This window comes from Callospermophilus lateralis, chromosome 3 (genome assembly GCF_048772815.1).
Source record: "Callospermophilus lateralis isolate mCalLat2 chromosome 3, mCalLat2.hap1, whole genome shotgun sequence".
NCBI classification, from domain to species: Eukaryota; Metazoa; Chordata; class Mammalia; order Rodentia; family Sciuridae; genus Callospermophilus; species Callospermophilus lateralis.
This window is the reverse complement of record NC_135307.1, coordinates 114,085,863-114,108,606: the sequence shown is the minus strand read 5'-3', so window position 1 is coordinate 114,108,606 and position 22,744 is coordinate 114,085,863. Positions and strand designations below refer to the sequence as shown.

At 36.6% G+C, this 22,744-nt stretch overlaps 1 protein-coding gene across 2 annotated transcripts in view; it reads right to left on the bottom strand.

Annotated features, from left to right (window-relative positions):
* Positions 1-22,744, bottom strand: part of Lrrc49 (leucine rich repeat containing 49) — a 180,098-nt gene that overhangs the window by 12,225 nt on the left and 145,129 nt on the right. For both annotated transcript variants that reach the window (XM_076848673.2, XM_076848674.1), the window contains one exon: positions 7,345-7,454. In XM_076848673.2, coding sequence (XP_076704788.1) covers positions 7,345-7,454 — 110 coding nt within the window. The remainder of the gene's footprint in view (positions 1-7,344; positions 7,455-22,744) is intronic.

Sequence of the window (22,744 nt, the reverse complement as noted above, 5' to 3'; positions counted from 1 at the left end):
AATTAAATAGGAAGCTGAATTCCAGAGGGCTGCAATCCATCATAGGGTATATCTCTGAATGAAGTGATACTAACACTTTACTGTGAACTGAAGACTGGGAACAGAAGAGGGATATATCTTTAAAAATCCCTTCTTTTTTATTTAAAAGTATAACAATTATTTTAGAAATTTTGGGGAAGTATAAATTTTAAAAAATATAAAGAGATAAATGTCATCCATTAGCCTATCCTGCATAAGTCCATATAAATCTGTAACTGTTCACATTTGACATATTTCTGAGAAGCTTCTCCTATAAATTTTAGAAAAGATAAGATCATACCATATATACCATTTTGTATGCTTTATTTCACTTATTTTTACATAATAATAAGCATTTTCTATGTAATTAAATATTATAATCAGTGAATGAATAAAAAGTTAATTGTGATATAAATCACAATTTTTTTATTAGAAATTTGGTTGTATAATTGTCTCACTTTTGTAAAAAATATAAAAGGGTAGCATAGAGGTCTTTATTTGTATTTACATTTTATTTTGATTGTTAAATTATAAAAGCAATGTCCACACATTATATACTACCCTTTTTTAGTCTTTTCAAATAATTAACTGTTTTGAATATTATATCTTTAACTTTATTCATGATTATTTTGCTGTTCTTTTCCTAATTTTGTGAAATACAGGTTTAGTTCCATAATTTCAGCCTTTAATCTTTCCAATGCACCCAGTTCATGGCTAACCTGTTTCCATTTAGCACCAATTTAGTGACCTCACAAGTTTTGAAATGTGGCACTTTTATTATATTTCAACTCACAGTAGTTTCAGTTTTCCATTATGAAATTGTCTTTAACCTATAGGTCATTTATAAATGTTTCTTAATTTGAAAATATGTAGGAATTTTCTGGTTATCTTTTTGTAACTGGGTTAAAGCTTAAACACATTTTGTGTAAAGAATTAGTCCATGTGATTTCAATTCTTTCAATCTGTTGACATTTGCTTTATAGATAGTACTTGATCAACTTTAATAAATGTTTTGTTTATACCTGAAAAGAATGTACATTGGAGATTATATTTTTTAAATGTTAGGTCAAATATGTTGTCATATTGTTCAAGTATTTTATGTTCCTTTTCTCTTACTTGGAGGTGATAAAAACATCTCGCTCTAACTGTAGACTTGTAATTGTGTCAATTTGGGGTCATAAGTTTAGAAGGCTATGCTAAAAATGCATACAAATTTAAATTTAAATTGAACTTATTATTTTGAAATGATCTTATTTATTTCTAGAATTGCTTTAATCACGGAGTCTACTTGAATCTTTCATCTGATTGCTCTGGCTAGTGTTTCAAGAACTATGTTGAATAGAAGCAGTAAAAGAGAGTATCCTTGTCTTGTTCCAGTTTTTGGAGAGAATACTTTCAACTTTTCTACATTTAGAATGATATTGCCTTGGGTTTAACATATATATAGCTTTTACAAAGTTGAGGTATATTACTACTATCCGTAGTCTTTCTAGTGTTTTGAACATGAATAGATGATGTATTTTGACAAATGCTAGTTCTGCATCTTTTGAGATAATCATGTGATGCTTGTCTTTCAGTTTATTGATTAATGAAATATGTTTATTGATTTCCATATGGTGAACCAACCTTACATCTCTGGGATGAACCTCACTTGATCATGGTGTACTATCTTTTTAATATGTTTAATATGTTTCTGTATCAATTTGCCAGTATTAAGAAATTTTGCATCTATGTTCATCAGGAATATTGGTCTGAAATATCTTCATTATTTTCTAATTTATTAGAATATAAATTTGCAAAATACTTTCTGATTATCATCTGTTTTTCACTAGTGTCCACTGTGATATTTCCTTTTTTATCACATATTTTAGTAATTTGAGTTTTCTCTTTTCTTCTCTTTGTTAGCTTGACTAAGGGTTTATCAATTTTAATTATTTTTTCAAAGAACCAACTTTTTTTCATTGATTTTCTGGATATTTTGTTTCAATTTCATTGATTTCAGCTCTGATTTTAATAATCTTCCATCTTCTACTGCTTTTGGTGTTGATTTGCTCTTTTTCTAGGGCTTGGAGATGGTTATTTATTTGGTGACTTTCCATCTTTTTAATAAATGAGCTCAATGCAATAAATTTTCCTCTTAAGAAGTGCCTTCATGGTGTTTTGGATATGTTATACTACTATTCTCATTTACCTCTAAGTTTTTTTTTTATTTCATCCCTGATTTCTTCTGCTATCCATTGGTCTTTCAGTAGCATATTATTTAGTCTCCAGGTATTAGAGTAGCATCTATTTTTTATTTTATTATTGATTTCTAATTTTATCCCATTATGATCTGATAGAATGCATGGTATTATCACTATATTTTGTATTTGCTAAGAGTTGCTTCATGGCCTAATATATGGTCTATTTTAGAGAAGGATCTTTGTGCTACTGAGAAGAAAGTATATTCAGTCATAGTGGATAAAATATTCTTTATATGTCTGTTAAGTCTAAATTATTAATTGCATTTTTTAGTTCTACAGCTTCTTTATTTACTTTTTGTTTGGTGGATCTATCCAGTGATGAGAGAGGTAAGTAAAAGTCACCCAGCATTATTATGTTATGGTCTCTTTGATTCCTGAAGTTGAGAAGGGTTTGTCTGATGTACAGAGATGCTCCACTATTTGGGGCTTAAATATTTATTTTATGTCTTGTTGATGTATAATTTCCTTAAGCAGTATGATATGTCCTTTTTTGTCCCTTTTGATTAACTTTGACTTGAAGTCCACTTTATCTGATAGAGAATAGAGACCCCTGCTTGTTTATGAGATCCATGTGAATGATATATGATTTTTTTCCCATCCTTACACTTTAAGTCTGTGGATGTCTTTGCCTATGAGGTGAGTCTCTTGGAGATGGCATATTATTGGGTCTGGTTTTTTAATCCAATCTGCCAGTCTGTGTCTTTTCATTCATGAGTTTAGGCCATTTACATTCAATGTTATTATTGAGAGATTATATTCATTCCCTGTCATTTTGATTTATTCTAGTTTTTAATTTGAATTAGTTCCTCCTTTGATTTTCTTCTGTACTTCCTCCCTTTACCAGTTTTCACGTTTATTTTTCATTTCTCCTTTATAAAATATTTTCTTGCATATGTTTTGTAGTGCAGGCATTCTGGTTGTAAATTCTTTTTTAACTTTTGTTTATCATGAAAAATTTTTATTTCGTCATCAATTCGGAGGCTTAATCTTGCTTGGTATGCATTTTCTTTCAGAGTTTGGTATAGAGTATTCCAAGACCTCTGAAATTTTAGTGTCTGGGTTGAAAAATCTTTTGAGATCTGGATTGGTTTCCTCCTAAATGTGACCTGTCATTTTTGTCTGGTAGCCTTTAAAATTCTATCCTTATTTATGTAACAATTTGCCTTGGTATGAGTTTGTCATAATTTTGAACCTTTGGGGTCCTGTAAGCATCCTGTATCTGATTTTCCATATTATTCTTTAGGTTTGAGATATTATTTCATTGAAAAAATAATTCATTCCTTTCATTTGTATCTCTAAACCTTCATCTATCTCAATAAATCTTAAATTTGGTCATTTCAGGTTACCCCATATTTTTTAGAAGTTCTGTTCATGATTTCTTAAACATATTTTCTCCATAGTCAACACTATTTTCAAGATCCTATTTATTTTTTTCATTGCCTGAAACTCTGTCTTCCAAGTGGTCTAGTCTGTTGGTGCTTTCCATTGAATTTTTATTTATTTATTTTTTAGTTGTACACAATACCTTTATTTTGTTTATTTATTTTTATGTGGTGCTGAGGATCGAACCCAGGGCCTCACACGTGCTAGGTGAGCGCTCTACCGCTGAGCCACAATCCCAGCCCTCCATTGAATTTTCAATTTGGTTTATTGATTCCTCCATTTTGAGGATTTCTTCTTGATTTTTTAAAAGAATCTGTATTTCTTTATTGAAGTGATCATTCACTTCCTGTATTTTCTTTCTGATTTTACTCCTTACATCACCTTTGCCTCACAGATTACCTTAACTATGTATATTCTAAACTCTTTATCTGATATTTCTTCCATGGTGGTATCAATGGATTCTGTTATTGAAGTATCTTGGTTTGTTTGGGGTGATTTGTTCCCTTGCTTTTTTCATATTTATGTGCCTACCCATGTAACTGTATGGATCAGAGGCAGTAGAGTTTTTACCCTGTAGACTTATAGTGTCCTTGAAGGTTTCCATTTCCTCACCTTTTAGGGGGAGACAAATAAACCACCACAAATGCAAACAATATATAGCATTAAACTAAACAGTTCCTGCTATGACATCTACAGTGTTATAACAAACAAAAAGGATATGATCTGTTATTGACCACAAAAACAAAAAAAGTCTGCAAAAGGGCTTACAATTTTGAATGATAGATAGGGAAAGAAGAGAAGTGATAAGTGTTATAATTGTGAGGGAAGAGGGCAGAAAATAGAAGTAAAAAATTGAAGAAAGAGTGAAGAGAGAAAAATAGAGATTGGTTGTTAGTAGAAGAAAAGAGAGAAGGGAAACAGATAAGAGAGAGCAAAAGTATAAAGTAAAAATTTTAAAAATAAAAGAATACAAAACAAAACTGAAATAGACTAATCAAACATCTTAGTCCTCAAAAAACTGACCCATGAAAAATAACTGGTTTTAAAAATGCTAGAAATTAAAAAATATGAATATGTATAAATGCCCATGAACCATTAAGGTCACAATTAAATAAACAAATAAAAAAAGAGAGAGAAAAGAAAAAGAAAAAGAAAGAAAGAATGAAAATGAAAAAAAAAATCTCTACAAAAAGTTAAAGAATTGTTTCTTTTGGAGTTCAAAAGATTCCTGGCTTTCCTTTTTTAGCAGTGTTAGGTGGGGTCACCCGGGGTATGATGCTTGCTCCAACCTCAGGATGGGGTTGCCAAAATGAGAAAGTTAATCCTGTCGGTGGAACTCCTAGATGTGGGGTTTAGGCTTAAGCAGGCTCCAGGCTCTTTCTTCGATGAGTGTCAATTGGTCTGGACATTTTAAATCAGTGTACCTCCAGGGCCCAGCAGTTGCCAGTCTATGCTGGAAGACTGAACCCCAGGGATCTCTTCTGGGTTCCATTCATGTGATAGAGGAAACAATTCTTAGTCCACTCTGTCACCTGCGGACTCCACATTTCCTGGTCTAGGGTTTAGTCTCCAACCTCAATCTGTCCCCCTCCTACCTTTTCAAAACCCTGGCCAGGTGCATCTCTCCCAGCCAGTCCTGCAAGCAGCTGGTTTGGAGGGGAAGGGAGAGAGCTGGGTGGGTTTCCATGACTAGTTGTCCCCTGGGTAAACCTCTATCCACCTTTTGATTTTCTCCTGGTCACTTAGGCTCAACTTACGTCGAGAATTGTGGGTTTGCAAGGAATTGGTTACCCCAGCTCTTGGCAATACTCAGCTGTGAAATGGTTCCTTCCTCTGTCTTCCACACACAGCCAGGAGATATGCAGTTTCTTTCCCTTACAAGGACATTATGCAGAGTGCCCTTCAGTTTAGTTGGGAAGTGTCTTTGATCTCTAAACTCTTTGTACTCAGACATGCCTCAGTCTTCCTAAAATTTCAGGTTCCTTTAATTCCCTTATCCCTCCACTTTGCTTGTGGAGAGACTGCTTTGGCTGGTACCTCTGTCAGTGGCAGAGGCTGAGGCACTGAGGATTTCTTCCTTATTTTATTATATTCAACATCTTGAGTTTCTGATATGCTTTGAGTGTCCAGTAATGAATTCCCCCCTGCAATCCCACCCCAGCCGTTTTTGTTCATGAATTTTGCTGAGAAGTTGCCTGTCTGATTTCTTGGTTTCTTGCCATGGAGCAACCAGGAAAGGGGCATTCTTTCTCTATTCTGCCATCTTGAAAGCCTCCCCTCCATTAGTTTTTGTTGTTAATTAGTATTTATTATCTCTCCTGTAGGAAAGAAATTCAGGATTTGGGGGGATTTTTATTTCCAAGTTATTAAATTTTTAAAATACTATGCACTGTAGTATAGTATTTTAAAATGATGTAGAAAGAAATCAGTAAAAATTATCAGTATAATTTTTACTGATTTCTTTCTACATCATCATTTCTTAAATTCAATAAGTCCCTTAGTTCCCCCACACACAGAATGGTTCTATGGGGTTCTAGATGGAATAAACAGATCAATCAGATACACCTAAGTTAGATTTAAATTTAGAACTGGGCTAAGTGGAGAAATTGGGGTAACATACAAGGTATTCACTTTGTTGATGTGAATTATAGTGGGGCAACATAGCTCTGGAGCCAGGTTTTGGGGAAGGGGCAAGCAACTTTCCAATTCCCAATACAGTGAATGAAAACGGTGTGACAGTGGGACTCAGCTGGAACAACAATCTCCTATTATCCATGATTACAGCAAGGTGGCAGCTTTCTTGGTGGGCTGCTTCTATGGTATCATTCTGGAAATAATCTGGAGGCCCAATCTAGAGACTGCTTCCTCAACTTTTCTAAAGATTTTGTAGATATATAATTCCTGTGTATCAAGTTTCCTGCTTATGCTAGCCAGAGTGACTTCTATTATCTGTAATTGAATTGTGGCTGATATATCATCCTTGACTATTCTTCTCCCTACCATATTATGCCCTGTAGGTCAGTGTTCTGTCAGGAAAACCTAAATGTTTTTCACATAATCCTCTTCTCCATTCTCACTTCCTCAGTTTGGCTCTTCATAATCTCTCAGCTAAACTATAAGCCATCCTCCTGATTGTTTTCCATTCCTTCAACCTCTGTCTTTCTCGATATAATCAACTTAAAAACATGATTATTGTGCTTAATTACAAAGAATAACTTTCCATTTTTGTTTTGTATGGATTGCAAGGTTCTCAGATCATAATCAATTTTTCTAGCTTCATATCTTATGACTTATGCATAATCATTCAATGCTCCAATTACATTGAACTATTTACAATTCTTTGTACTTTTATAGATTTCTTTCCCCTATATGCCATACCTTGAAAATTCCTAGTTATTTTCTTATGAACTAGATAAAAGGTTACTTGTTTTCCCAATGTTGTTCCAAAACATGGTTAGTCTCTTCTATACTGAAAGATTTTATGTTGTTGTGTATCTTTAACTTGTTAGACTCTAAGCCACACAAGAACGAGGACTTTGTCTTATTTGTCTTTATAGCCCCCATACTTTGAATGAGGCCAGCCACAAAATAAGTCTAGGATACATGTTTGTAGGATGCATAAATGGAACAGTTAAGAGGTATGTGGAATTTCTTTCTAGTACGACAGTAACCTATAAAAACTGTGAAAATAAAAGGTTACCTGGCATCACCCAGAATTGAAATCATACGGTACTGAGGTAACTCAGAAGATGCTACATGTGCTAGGATTCCAAAGAGCCTTTCAGCCATTATCATGTCATTCTGTGTCACCTGAAGAGAAAAAATAGAGAGATGTCCAAAATGACATTGTTTCTTATTTGGATACAATATAATTCCAAAGAAATATTTAGATTAAATATTTTCTTTTAGCCCAGGAAAGCACATTTCCCTGAACTACAGGGAGAGGAGTTTTCATTGATATTTTTCTTTCTTCCTTGAACCTAATTAAGGTGAAGATATTCAAATGTGGGCTTATGGAAGTTAATTGGAGGATGATAAGTTAGCTCTGAATTAGAAGGTGTGTTTCCTCAGAATTATGCCTGAGAAGTCTTATATTCTTAATGAAAAATTCCCCCAGAAATCCTATAGCTTCCTAAATTAGAATGATTTAATGGGAAAATTCCCATGTGTCAATGGAAGAGAGTTATTTTAATAATGTGTCAAGGGGAAGCTGTACTGTTGTTTATAGCTTGCTCCTTCCTATAAGGATAATTTGGTTCCTTCTTTGAGAGATGGAATTCTCACAGGATTAGCAAAGATGCTGCTATTTATTCTAAATTTACATCAGCCTTTCTCCAGAAAAAGAATAGCATGTCACAAGTAGATCCTGTGAGGATTCACTCCTGGGTCAACCAAGATAGTACTAAAAGCTGAAAGCAAGACTTGAGTTAATTTTTATTGTTTTATTTAATATAAAATAGGGTTGTTTACATTTAAACAGTGTCAGTTTGTTTGCACTATATAATTCATGAGTCTCATTCAGTGGCCATTGTGCTCCCTAAGGAACATTTGGCATTACCTGGAGACATTTTTGGTTATCAGAACTGGTGGAGGGGTGCTACAGAGTGTAGTGACCAGGGCTATTTCTAAACATTTTATAATACATAGGATAGTCCATACAATAAAGAATTATCTAGCCTGAAATGTCAATGAAACCCAGGTTGAGAAACCCTGGGTATAGTTAAATTTGGATCTTTAAAGAATTTAGTCCTAACATTAGCTGTTAAATTAATACTACATAGGCATCTTCTGAAAAATAAACCCATAGTTCATATACATATAAATGAGTACAGAATGACTTTCTTATCCTGGCGCCTCAAGTTCTGCTTTAGATGACAACTAAGTTATTTAGTCCAATATAGTCACCTAGTGGCCAATGTAGGCCACTACTCCATCTTTTCTTCTTGATGCTCATAATTAATTCTACCTCAAGTAATATCATTCTCTCTTATACAAAGAGAAGTAGAAATGTTGTGTATATTATTATATAATATCAAGAATTATATTATTACATGTTTTAATAAAGTATCAAATATTCCTGGAACTGACATTTTCAAAAATTTAAATCAGAGTAAATTATATTGGATTTTTTTTCCTGGTACAGGGATTGAACCCTGAGTAGCTTAACATCCCCAGCCCCCTTTTTAATTTTTTTTTTAATTTTGAGACAGAGTCTTGCTAAGTTGCTTCGAGTCTCACTAAATTGCTGAGACTGGCTTTGTACTTGCGATCCTCCTGCCTCAGCCTCCCAAGCTACTGGAATTACAATATCCGTTCTAGAAATTCTTCTCTACTTTATATAATTATACTATCCCTTTTAATTTAAAAGCTTCATAAGAATGCTTATTCCTGTAGTAATAATCCATATCTGAGCAAATTCCTATGAAGGGTTAATTGGGGTAACAGTTTGGTCATTAATGAGGGACAATTGCCTACCAATAACTAAATAACCATTCTATTTTCAGCTCAGACTAATTTCTGAAACCTTTGGGACTATTTACCAGGGCTCACCAGGGACTCATAATTTCTCTTTGGGGAAGTACTGAAGGGTACAGAAGCATATACAAGACTGAACAAAATCTCTTGAGAGCTGGCTGAAGAAAGGTCACGTGAAGATTCCAGATTTGCCTGACATCTTCTATAGATGGCTGATACTGTGGTCATGAACCTACCATGGTTGACGTAGATTTCATATGGTTGCTTTTACATCAACAGAGAGATCTCTATTCTCCTAATAATATGCTAGACTTTGAAGTCTAGGCTGGACATAGCTGTAGTCTATCAGTTGTAGGGAAATATAGTTATTGTGCCAGCAAATTTGACTACAGTTCATTTTATAGTAAGGAAGTTTTCTGAATTTTGAGAGGTATTCTAATATGACCAACATATATGAAAGGCTCTTAGTTATTTTGAATAATTATTTAAACTCAGTAGATGTGGAGGAATAGCTTCTTTTTTCTTCCAAATTAATAATTAAAGAGAACATGGTCATTGAGTAACTAGGAGATTACCCGTGACAGCAGAATTAATCTAAAAATAATTTTTCATTAATAATTTTCCAACTATTCAGATTCAGGTCTGAGTTATCCAATATAGTTATGATACAGGTAGCTGTTACAACTATTAACAAAGCAGTCCAGATGGTTGTTTACACTTTATTTTCTCCTCTCACATTCAAACAGTTATTCTTCCCCTGTCCCCATTTTATTCTTCCCTTCCTCTACTTTATTAACTGACATTTAAGTTTCACTTCCTCATTCCTTCTTGCATGACAGGCAGTGTGAAAAGCACTTTGAAAAACACAGAGATCACATTACCTGTTGAAGATTTACAATTTTTTTTTCTTTTTTTTTATTGTTGGTTGTTCAAAACATTACATAGTTCTTGACATATCATATTTCACACTTTGATTCAAGTGAGTTATGAACTCCCATTTTTACCCCGTATACAGATTGCAGAATCACATCACATCAGTTACACTTCCATTGATTTATATATTGCCATACTAGTGTCTGTTGTATTCTGCTGCCTTTCCTATCCTTTACTATCCCCCCTCTTACAATTTTTTTTGTTTAAAACTGTTAGTCCTGAGAGCACAGCCGCCGCCCGCGCCTACAAGGTAGGCAGACCTGCGACCGACCGGCAGAACAGGCCCAGGGGCCCGCCTGCATGGTAGACACATCACCCCAATTGGAGGAAAGGCCCAGCTGCCACCCGCAAGGTAGGCAGAACGCACGTCCCAGAGAACTGGCCCAGCGGCCAGCCGGCCAAGTTGAAAGATCACCCCAATTGGAGGAGGGGCATAGCCACTGCCCGCGCCTGCAAGGTAGGCAGACCTGCAACCTGGAGAACAGGCCCAGCGGCCAACCAGCGTGGTAGACAGATCACCCCTATTTGAGGAGGGGCCCAGCCATTGCCCGCCCCTGCAAGGGAGACTTTGCAACTATACAAGAGCAATATAAATATATAGGGGGAAAATTCAATAACACAATAGTTTCACCAAGCAGAAAGAAACGCGAGCAATATGAAAAGACAAGGAAAGAAAGGACCACAAGCAATGCAGGTCAACTCAACTTTAGAAGAGGTAATAGCTGCAGCATATGGAATGTCAGATAAAGAATTCAGGATTTACATGCTTCAGATGACATGGAGTCTCAAGGAAGACATGAGACAGCAAAATCAGACAATGAAAGATCACTTTGACAATGAATTACATAAACAAATCCAAGAAGCAAAAGATCAACTATACAAGGAGAAGGAGGTTATAAAAAACAAACAAACAGAAATCCTAGAAATGCAGGAAGCAATAAACCAACTTAAAAACTCAAATGAGAATACTACCAGCAGAGTAGAACACTTAGAAGATAGAACATCAGACAATGAAGACAAAGTATTTCAACTTGAAAAGAACATAGACAGCTCAGCGAGACTCTTAAGAAACCATGAGCAGAACATCCAAGAAATATGGGATAACATAAAGAGACCAAACTTAAGAGTCATTGGGGGGGCTGGGGATGTGGCTCAAGTGGTAGCGCGCTCGCCTGGCATGCGTGTGGCCCGGGTTCGATCCTCAGCACCATGTACAAACAAAGATGTTGTGTCCGCCAAGTACTAAAAAAAAGAAATGTTAAAAAAAATTCTCTGAGGGACCCAATATGGCTGCCGGCAAGGAGGCAGCACTTTCAATGCCTCCGCAGTAACGGGAGCAGAGAGGACCATTAATTCACCTGCATGCGGCCTGCTGAGGGACTTCTAGCAAAATTCCGCTGAAAGGAGACCTGCCGGGAATTAGTAAGTCTATTAGAGGGGTCACTTTGTCCCACACGAGTGAATCTCAGCGAGTGAAACTCAGCAGGAACTCACGGCCAATGCCGAACTCCCGCTGCTGCCCACACTTTGCAGCGTACTTACAAACGGCCACAGCCTGCTTGGGCCCCAGCCGGCCTAGCGCAGAGGCGGTTCGGCGCTGCAAACGACCACCCCCCCCGACCACCCCCTCCCCCCGCCGGCTCGGCGCTGTGAACAACGACCCCCACCCCCCCACCCCTGTCCCACCGCGCTCGTGTGAACAGCTCCCGCGGGGGGCGCAGTCCCGCCGGCTCAGCCGAAAAACCGCTGCTCACACATTGCAGCGAGCATACGGAAGGCTGGGTCCTGCCTTCCCAGCTCTGTGAGCCGCCTTTGGCGGTTTGGCACTGGAAACAACCACCCCAACCCCCAACCCCGCGCTCGTGTGGACAGTCCCCGCCTGCCGGGCGCTGCTAAAGGCCCCGCCCGCCCGGCTCTTGCACGGTGGAATCAGGAGTGGCGCGGGACCCACGGCGCGGAATTCCGGCTACCGCTATCACCAGTGCTGACAACTGAGGTCTCTTGCACCAGCTTCCAGGGGCGTGGCTACCAGAGGGCAAGCAAATTCGCTGGGGGTTCTCAGCCCCAAGCTCTACAAACTTAGGGTCCAAGGGAATGGCAAACAGGGAGAATGTGCCCAGGCGTTCTTGAAAACAGGGCTCACAGGAACAGCAGACTTGGTGTGTAGCCAATATTGTGGTGAGCATCACCGGTGCACTCAGGATTAGAGACCCGCCCAGTCCAGGAGGAAGAGCTGCTGCACAGCGATTGGCTCCCGCCTACTGAGAGGAGAAGCGTGGCCCGGTGGGCACAGCTCCACCTACTGGAAGAATAGTGAATCGAACTCTAAGACTGCATGTATTTTTTTTTCCCCCCCCCTCTGGTCTCCTGTTTTATTCACACTATGGATGATCTCTCTCATACCAGAATTGTAGTTAACAATCTGAATTGATGAGTCTAAAAGACTGCATGTATTAAAAATTTTTTCTTTTTTTTTTTTCTTTTTATTGGTTTTGTTTTGTTTTTGTTGTTGTTTTCCCCCAATTTTTTTTAATTCATTTTATTTTATTTTTTAATACTAATTTTCATTTTTATTATTGCGATTATGATTTCTTTTTAATTCTTTTTAATTTTCTGTTTCCTTTCTCTCTCTCTTCTTTTCTTCTGTCTTTGCATTTATTTTCAATTCTCATATTCCCCCTTCCTTGAATTCTGCCTGCTTACTCTCATTCTCTTTGGTGACTTATTCCCTCCCCCTATAATACCTTTCCTCCCAAGCAGCAAATAAATTTATAGGAGTAATCAACAACTCAGTAGTCAAACAGAACAAGAAGCAATATGAAAAAGCAAGGAAGGAAAGGAGTACAAACAATGCAGGAAGGCCTAAATATCCAGGAGAATATAGATTCATCAGAAAAATGGTCATATAAAGACCTCAAGGAATACCTTAGACAGATGGAATGGAACCTTAAAGAGGATACGAGACAGCAAATTCAAGCAGCAAAAGAACACATTGAGAACGAATTACAAAAACAGATAAAAGAAGAAGTTAAGCATCTTTATCAGGAGATAGAGATTATAAAAAAGAATCAGACAATAATCTTAGAAATGAAGGAACTGATAAACCAAATTAAAAACTCAAATGAGAGTATCACTAACAGAGTGGAGCAAGTAGAAGCCAGAACGTCAGATAATGAAGACAAAATATATCATCTTGAAAAGAGTCTAGCCAACTCTGATAGGCTGGTTAAAAATCACGAGAGAAGCATCCAAGAGATATGTGATAACATTAAAAAACCAAATTTAAGAGTGATCGGGATAGAGGAAGGCACAGAGATTCAAACCAAGGGAATGTGTAATCTACTACATGAAATAATTACAGAAAACTTTCCAGAAATAAAAAAGGAAACAGATATACAAATTGTAGATGCATACAGAACACCGAGCATACAAAATCAAAGTAGACCAACGCCAAGACACATTGTTATGAAGATATCCAATATACAGAACAAAGAGAAAATATTAAAAGCTACAAGAGAAAGGAGGCAGATTACATTCAGGGGTAAACCAATAAGGTTAACAGCGGATTTTTCATCACAGACACTGAAAGCGAGAAGATCCTGGAACAACGTATTTCAAACACTGAAAGACAATGGATGCCAACCAAGAATTCTGTATCCAGCAAAATTAAGCTTCAGGTACGACAACGAAATAAAAATCTTTCATGATAAACAAAAGCTAAAAGAATTTGCAGCCAGAAAACCAGCATTGCAAAATATCTTGAGCAAAACACTACACGAGGAAGAAATGAGAAACAATAACCAAAGCCAACAGTGGGAAGTGCCCCAGTAAAGACTGACGGAGGGGGGAAAGCTAATCATGGAGAAATAAACTAAATTTAAAAAAAAAAAAGAGAGAGAGAGACAAATAATCAAACATGGATGGAAGTACAAACCATATAGCAATAGTAACTCTAAACATTAATGGTTTAAACTCTCCAATAAAGCGACATAGACTGGTAACATGGATTGAAAAAACAAATCCAACAATATGCTGCCTCCAGGAGACACATCTGACAGGAAAAGACATACACAGGCTGAAGGTGAAAGGTTGGGAAAAAATATACCATGCACACGGTCCTCGAAAACAAGCAGGTGTGGCCATCCGCATATCGAACAAAATCGACTTCAAGACTAAGTTAATCCAAAGGGATAAGGAAGGCCATTATATACTGTTAAAAGGAACCATTCACCAACAAGACATAACAATTATCAATATTTATGCACCAAATAATGGTGCTGCGATGTTCATAAAACAAATTCTCCTCAAGTTCAAGAATCAAATAGACCACAATACAATAATTATGGGTGACTTCAACATACCTCTCTCACCATTGGACAGATCCTCCAAACAAAAGTTGAATAAAGAAACTATAGATCTAAATAACACAATCAATAACCTAGACTTAACTGACGTATATAGAATATATCAACCATCATCAAGTGGATATACTTTTTTCTCAGCAGCACATGGATCCTTCTCAAAAATAGACCATATATTATGCCATAGGGCAAACCTCAGTAAATATAAAGGGGTGGAGATAATACCATGCATTTTATCTGATCATAATGGAATGAAACTGGAAATCAATGATAAAAGAAGGATGGGAAAATCCTATATCACATGGAAAATGAACAATATGTTACTGAATGATCAATGGGTTACAGAAGACATAAAGGAGGAAATCAAAAAATTCTTAGAGATAAATGAAAATACAGACACAACTTATCGGAATCTATGGGACACAATGAAAGCAGTTTTAAGAGGGAAATTCATCGCCTGGAGGTCATTCCTCAAAAAAAAAAGAAAAACCAACAAATAAATGAGCTCACACTTCATCTCAAAGCCCTAGAAAAGGAAGAACAAAACAACAGCAAATGCAGCAGAAGGCAAGAAATAATTAAAATTAGAGCGGAAATCAACGAAATTGAAACAAAAGAAACTATTGAAAAAATCAACAAAACTAAAAGTTGGTTCTTCAAAAAAATAAACAAGATTGACAGACCCTTAGCCATGCTAACGAAGAGAAGAAGAGAGAGAACTCAAATTACTAACATACGGGATGAAAAAGGCAATATCACAACAGATGCTACAGAAATACAGAAGACAATTAGAAATTATTTTGAAAACCTATATTCCAATAAAATAGAAGATAGTGAAGACATCGATAAATTTCTTAAGACATATGATTTGCCCAGACTGAGTCAGGAGGATACACACAATTTGAACAGACCAATATCAATGGAGGAAATTGAAGAAGCAATCAAGAGACTACCCACCAAGAAAAGCCCAGGACCAGATGGGTATACAACGGAGTTTTACAAAACTTTTAAAGAAGAATTAATACCAATACTTTTCAAGTTATTTCAGGAAATAGAAAAAGAGGGAGCTCTTCCAAATTCATTCTATGAGGCCAACATCACGTTGATTCCGAAACCAGACAAAGACACCTCAAAGAAAGAAAACTACAGACCAATATCCCTGATGAACCTAGATGCAAAAATCCTCAATAAAATTCTGGCGAATCGGATACAAAGGCACATCAAAAAAATTGTGCACCATGATCAAGTAGGATTCATCCCTGGGATGCAAGGATGGTTCAATATACGGAAATCAATAAATGTTATTCACCACATCAATAGACTTAAAGATAAGAACCATATGATCATCTCGATAGATGCAGAAAAAGCATTCGACAAAATACAGCATCCCTTTATGTTCAAAACATTAGAAAAACTAGGGATAACAGGAAATTACCTTGACATTGTAAAAGCTATCTATGCTAAGCCTCAGGCTAGCATCATTCTGAATGGAGAAAAATTGAAGGCATTCCCGCTAAAATCTGGAACAAGACAGGGATGCCCTCTATCACCACTTCTATTCAATATAGTTCTCGAAACACTGGCCAGAGCAATTAGACAGACAAAAGAAATTAAAGGCATAAAAATTGGAAAAGAAGAACTTAAATTATCATTATTTGCGGATGACATGATTTTATACCTAGAAGACCCAAAAGGGTCTACAAAAAAATTACTAGAACTAATAAAATGAATTCAGCAAAGTAGCAGGATATAAAATCAACACGCATAAATCAAAGGCATTCCTGTATATCAGCAACAAAACTTCTGAAATGGAAATGAGGAAACCACTCCATTCACAATATCCTCAAAAAAAATAAAATACTTGGGAATCAACCTAACAAAAGAGGTGAAAGATTTATACAATGAAAACTACAGAACCCTAAAGAGAGAAGTAGAAGAAGATCTTAGAAGATGGAAAAATATACCCTGTTCATGGATAGGCAGAACTAACATCATCAAAATGGCGATATTACCAAAAGTTCTATATAGGTTTAATGCAATGCCAATCAAAATCCCAAAGGCATTGCTTGTAGAAATAGATAAAGCAATCATGAAATTCATATGGAAAAATAAAAGACCCAGAATAGCAAAAGCAATTCTAAGCAGGAAGTGCGAATCAGGCGGTATAGCGATACCAGATTTCAAACTATATTACAGAGCAATAGTAACAAAGACAGCATGGTACTGGTACCAAAACAGGCGGGTGGACCAATGGTACAGAATAGAGGACACAGAGACCAATCCACAAAGTTACAACTATCTTATATTTGATAAAGGGGCTAAAAACATGCAATGGAGGAAGGATAGCATCTTCAACAAATGGTGTTGGGAAAACTGGAAATCCATATGCAACAAAATGAAACTGAACCCCCTCCTCTCACCATGCACAAAAGTTAACTCAAAATGGATCAAAGACCTTGATATCAAATCAGAGACTCTGCGTCTGATAGAAGAAAGAGTTGGCTACGATCTACATATAGTGGGGTCGGGCTCCAAATTCCTTAATAGGACACCCATAGCACAAGAGTTAATAGCAAGAATCAACAAATGGGACTTACTTAAACTAAAAAGTTTTTTCACAGCAAGAGAAACAATAAGAGAAGTAAATAGGGAGCCTACATCATGGGAACAAATATTTACTCCTCACACATCAGATAGAGCCCTAATATCCAGAATATACAAAGAACTCAAAAAATTAGACAATAAGATAACAAATAACCCAATCAACAAATGGGCCAAGGACCTGAACAGAAACTTCTCAGAGGAGGACATACAATCAATCAACAAGTACATGAAAAAATTCTCATCATCTCTAGCAGTCAGAGAAATGCAAATCAAAACCACCCTAAGATACCATCTCACTCCAGTAAGATCGGCAGCCATTATGAAATCAAACAACAACAAGTGCTGGCGAGGTTGTGGGGAAAAGGGTTCTCTTGTACATTGCTGGTGGGGCTGCAAATTGGTGCGGCCAATTTGGAAAGCAGTATGGAGATTCCTGGGAAAGCTGGGAATGGAACCACCATTTGACCCAGCTATTGCCCTTCTCGGACTATTCCCTGAAGACCTTAAAAGAGCGTATTACAGGGATACTGCCACATCGATGTTCATAGCAGCACAATTTACAATAGCTAGATTGTGGAACCAACCCAGATGCCCTTCAATGGATGAATGGATTAAAAAAATGTGGCATCTATACACCAAGGAGTATTACGCAGCACTAAAAAATGACAAAATCTTGGTATTTGCAGGGAAATGGATGGCATTAGAGCAGATTATGCTTAGTGAAGCTAGCCAATCCCTAAAAAACAAATACCAAATGTCATCTTTGATATAATGAGAGCATCTAAGAATAAAGCAGGGAGGAAGAGCAGGAAGAAAAGATTAACATTAAACAGAGACATGAGGTGGGAGGGAAAGGGAGAGAAAAGGGGAATTGCATGGAAACGGAGGGAGACCCTCATTGTTATACTAAATTACATATGAGAGGTTGTAAGTGGAATGGGAAAATAAACAAGGTGAGAAATGAATTACAGTAGAAGGGGTAGAGAGAGAAGATGGGAGGGGAGGGGAGGGGGGATAGTAGAGGATAGGAAAGGCAGCAGAATACAACAGTTTCTATTATGGTATTATGTAAAAATGTGGATGTGTAACCCATGTGATTCTGCAATCTGTACTTGGGGTAAAAAAGGGAGTTCATAACTCACTTGAAGCTAATGTATGCTAATGTATGAAATATGATATGTCAAGAGCTTTGTAGGGTTTTGAACAACCAATTTAAAAAAAAAATTCTCTATCTCCCTCTCTCTCTCACTCTTTCTACAAAAAAAAAAAAAAGATTCATTGGGATACAGGAAGGTATAGAGGTCCAAACCAAAGGAATGAGCAATCTATTCAATGAAATAATACGAGAAAACTTCCCAGACTTGAAGAATGAGACAGAATCCCAAATCCTAGAAGCCTACAGGATGCCGAATGTGCAAAATCATAAGAGATCCACACCTAGACACATTATAATGAAGATACCCAACATACAGAATAAGGAGAGAATTGTAAAAGCTACAAGAGAAAGGAAGCAGATTACATTCAGGGGTAAACCAATCAGGATAACAGCTGATCTTTCAACACAGACTTTGAAAGCTATAAGATCCTGGAACAACATATTTCAAACGCTGAAAGAAAATGGGTTCCAATCAAGAATTGTGTATCCAGTGAAATTAAGCTTCAGGATGGAAGATGAAATTAAAACCTTCCACGATAAACAAAAGTTAAAAGAATTTGCAGCTAGAAAACCATCTCTTCAAAACATTCTCAGCAAAACACTACAGGAAGAGGAAAAGGAAAATAACAATGAAAACCAACAGTGGGAGGTAGTACAATAAAGGGAAAAAATAATCAAAGAGGAAAAACAAACCATGTTAAGTAACATAAATAAACAAATATGGCTGGAAGAACAATCCATATCTCAATAATAACCCTAAATGTTAATGGCTTAAACTCACCAATTAAGAGACACAGGCTAGTAGAATGGATCAAAAAAAAAAAAAGATCCAACAATATGCTGCCTACAGGAGACGCATTTGATAGGAAAAGTCATACATAGACTGAAGGTGAAAGGTTGGGAAAAATCATATCACTCATATGGACTTCGGAAACAAGCAGGAGTGTCCATACTCATATCAAATAAAATAGATTTCAAGCCAAAGTTAATCAAAAGGGATAAAGAGGGACACTACATACTGCTCAAGGGAACCATACACCAACAAGACATAACAATCATAAATATATATGCTCCAAACAATGGTGCAGCTATGTTCATCAAACAAACTCTTCTCAAGTTCAAGAGTCTAATAGACCACCATACAATAATTATGGGAGACTTCAACACACCTCTCTCACCACTGGCAAGATCTTCCAAACGAAAGTTGAATAAAGAAACTATAGAACTCAATAATACAATTAATAACCTAGACTTAATTGACATATATAGAATGTACCACCCAACATCAAGCAGTTACACTTTTTTCTCAGCAGCACATGGATCCTTCTCAAAAATAGATCATATATTATGTCACAGGGCAACTCTTAGACATTATAAAGGAGTAGAGATAATACCATGCATCTTATCTGATCATAATGGAATGAAACTGGAAATCAACGATAAAAAAAGGAAGGAAAAATCATGCATCACTTGGAGAATGAACAATAGGTTACTGAATGATCAATGGGTTATAGAAGACATCAAGGAGGAAATTTAAAAATTCTTAGAGATAAATGAAAACACAGACACAACATATCGGAATCTATGGGACACAATGAAAGCAGTTCTAAGAGAAAAATTCATAGCCAGGAGTTCATTCCTTAAAAAAAGGAAAAACCAACAAATAAATGATCTCACACTTCATCTCAGAATCCTAGAAAAAGAAGAGCAAAACAACAGCAAAAGAAGTAGAAGGCAAGAAATAATTAAAATCACAGCTGAAATTAATGAAATCGAAACAAAAGAAACAACTGAAAAAATTGACAAAACTAAAAGTTGGTTCTTTGAAAAAATAAATATGATCGACAGACCCTTAGCCATGCTAACGAAGAGAAGAAGAGAGAGAACTCAAATTACTAGCATACGGGATGAAAAAGGCAATATCATAACAGACATTTCAGAAATACAGAAGATAATTAGAAATTATTTTGAATCCTTATACTCCAATAAAATAGAAGATAGTGAAGGCATCGATAAATTTCTTAAGTCATATGATCTACCCAGATTGAGTCAGGAGGATATAGACAACCTAAACAGACCAATATCAATTGGGGAAATAGAAGAAGCCATCAAAAGACTACCAACTAAGAAAAGCCCAGGACCGGATGGGTATACAGCATAGTTTTACAAAACCTTTAAAGAAGAACTAATACCAATACTTTTCAAGCTATTCCAGGAAATAGAAAAAGAGGGAGAACTTCCAAATTCATTCTACGAGGCCAACATCACCCTGATTCCTAAACCAGACAAAGACACTTCAAAGAAAGAAAACTACAGACCAATATCTCTAATGAACCTAGATGCAAAAATCCTCAATAAAATTCTGGCGAATCGGATACAAAAACATATCAAAAAAATTGTGCACCATGATCAAGTAGGATTCATCCCTGGGATGCAAGGCTGGTTCAATATACAGAAATCAATAAATGTTATTCACCACATCAATAGACTTAAAGATAAGAACCATATGATCATCTCGATAGATGCAGAAAAAGCATTCGGCAAAGTACAGCATCCCTTTATGTTCAAAACTCTAGAAAAACTAGGGATAACAGGAACATACCTCAATATTGTAAAAGCTATCTATGCTAAGCCTCAGGCTAGCATCATTATGAATGGAGAAAAATTGAAGGCATTCCCTCTAAAATCTGGAACAAGACAGGGATGCCCTCTCTCACCACTTCTGTTCAACATAGTTCTCGAAACACTGGCCAGAGCAATTAGACAGACGAAAGAAATTAAAGGCATAAAAATAGGAAAAGAAGAACTTAAATTATCTCTATTTGCAGATGACATGATTCTATACCTAGCAGACCCAAAAGGGTCTACAAAGGAACTATTAGAGCTAATAAATGAATTCAGCAAAGTGGCAGGATATAAAATCAACACGCATAAATCAAAGGCATTCCTGTATATCAGCGATAAATCCTCTGAAATGGAAATGAGGACAACCACTACATTCACAATATCCTCAAAAAAAATAACATACTTGGGAATCAACCTAACAAAAGAGGTGAAAGACTTATACAATGAAAACTACAGAACCCTAAAGAGAGAAATAGAAGAAGATCTTAGAAGATAGAAAAATATACCCTGTTCATGGATAGGCAGAACTAACATCATCAAAATGGCGATATTACTCAAAGTTCTCTATAGGTTTAATGCAATGCCAATCAAAATCCCAAAGGCATTTCTTGTAGAAATAGATAAAGCAATCATGAAATTCATATGGAAAAATTAAAGACCCAGAATAGCAAAAACAACTCTAAGCAGGAAGTGTGAATCAGGCAGTATAGTCATACCAGACTTCAAACTATATCTACAGAGCAATAGTAACAAAAACAGCATGGTACTGGTACCAAAACAGGCGGGTGGACCAATGGTACAGAATAGAGGACACAGAAACCAATCCACAAAATTACAACTATCTTATATTTGATAAAGGGGCTAAAAGCATGCAATGGAGGAAGGACAGCATCTTCAACAAATGGTGCTGGGAAAACTGGAAATCCATATGCAACAAAATGAAACTGAATCCCTTTCTCTCACCATGCACCAAAGTTAACTCAAAGTGGATCAAGGAGCTTGCTATCAAATCAGAGACACGGCGTCTGATAGAAGAAAAAGTTGGCTACGATCTACATACTGTGGGGCCGGGCTCCAAATTCCTCAATAGGACACCCATAGCCCAAGAGTTAATAACTAGAATCAACAAATGGGACTTACTCAAACTAAAAAGTTTTTTCTCAGCAAGAGAAACAATAAGAGAGGTAAATAGGGAGCCTACATCCTGGGAACAAATCTTTACTCCTCACACTTCAGATAGAGCCCTAATATCCATAGTATACAAAGAACTCAAAAAATTAAACAATAACATAACAAATAACCCAATCAACAAATGGGCCAAGGACCTAAACAGATACTTCTCAGAGGAGGACATACAATCAATCAACAAGTACATGAAAAAATGCTCACCATCTCTAGCAGTCAGAGAAATGCAAATCAAAACCACCCTAAGATACCATCTCACTCCAGTAAGATTGGCAGTCATTATGAAGTCAAACAACAACAAGTGCTGGCGAGGATGTGGGGAAAAGGGTACATTTGTACATTGCTGGTGGGACTGCAAATTGGTGCAGCCAATATGGAAAGCAGTATGGAGATTTCTTGGAAAGCTGGGAATGGAACCACCATTTGACCCAGCTATTCCCCTTCTCGGTCTATTCCCTAAAGACCTAAAAAGAGCATACTACAGGGACACTGCTACATCGATGTTCATAGCAGCACAATTCACAATAGCAAGACTGTGGAACCAGCCTAGATGCCCTTTAATAGATGAATGGATAAAAAAATGTGGCATTTATACAAAATGGAGTATTACTCTGCATTAAAAAATGACAAAATCATAGAATTTGCAGGGAAATGGATGGCATTAGAGCAGATTATGCTAAGTGAAGCTAGCCAATCCCTAAAAACCAAATGTCAAATGTCTTCTTTGATATAAGGAGAGTAACTAAGAACAGAGTAGGGAG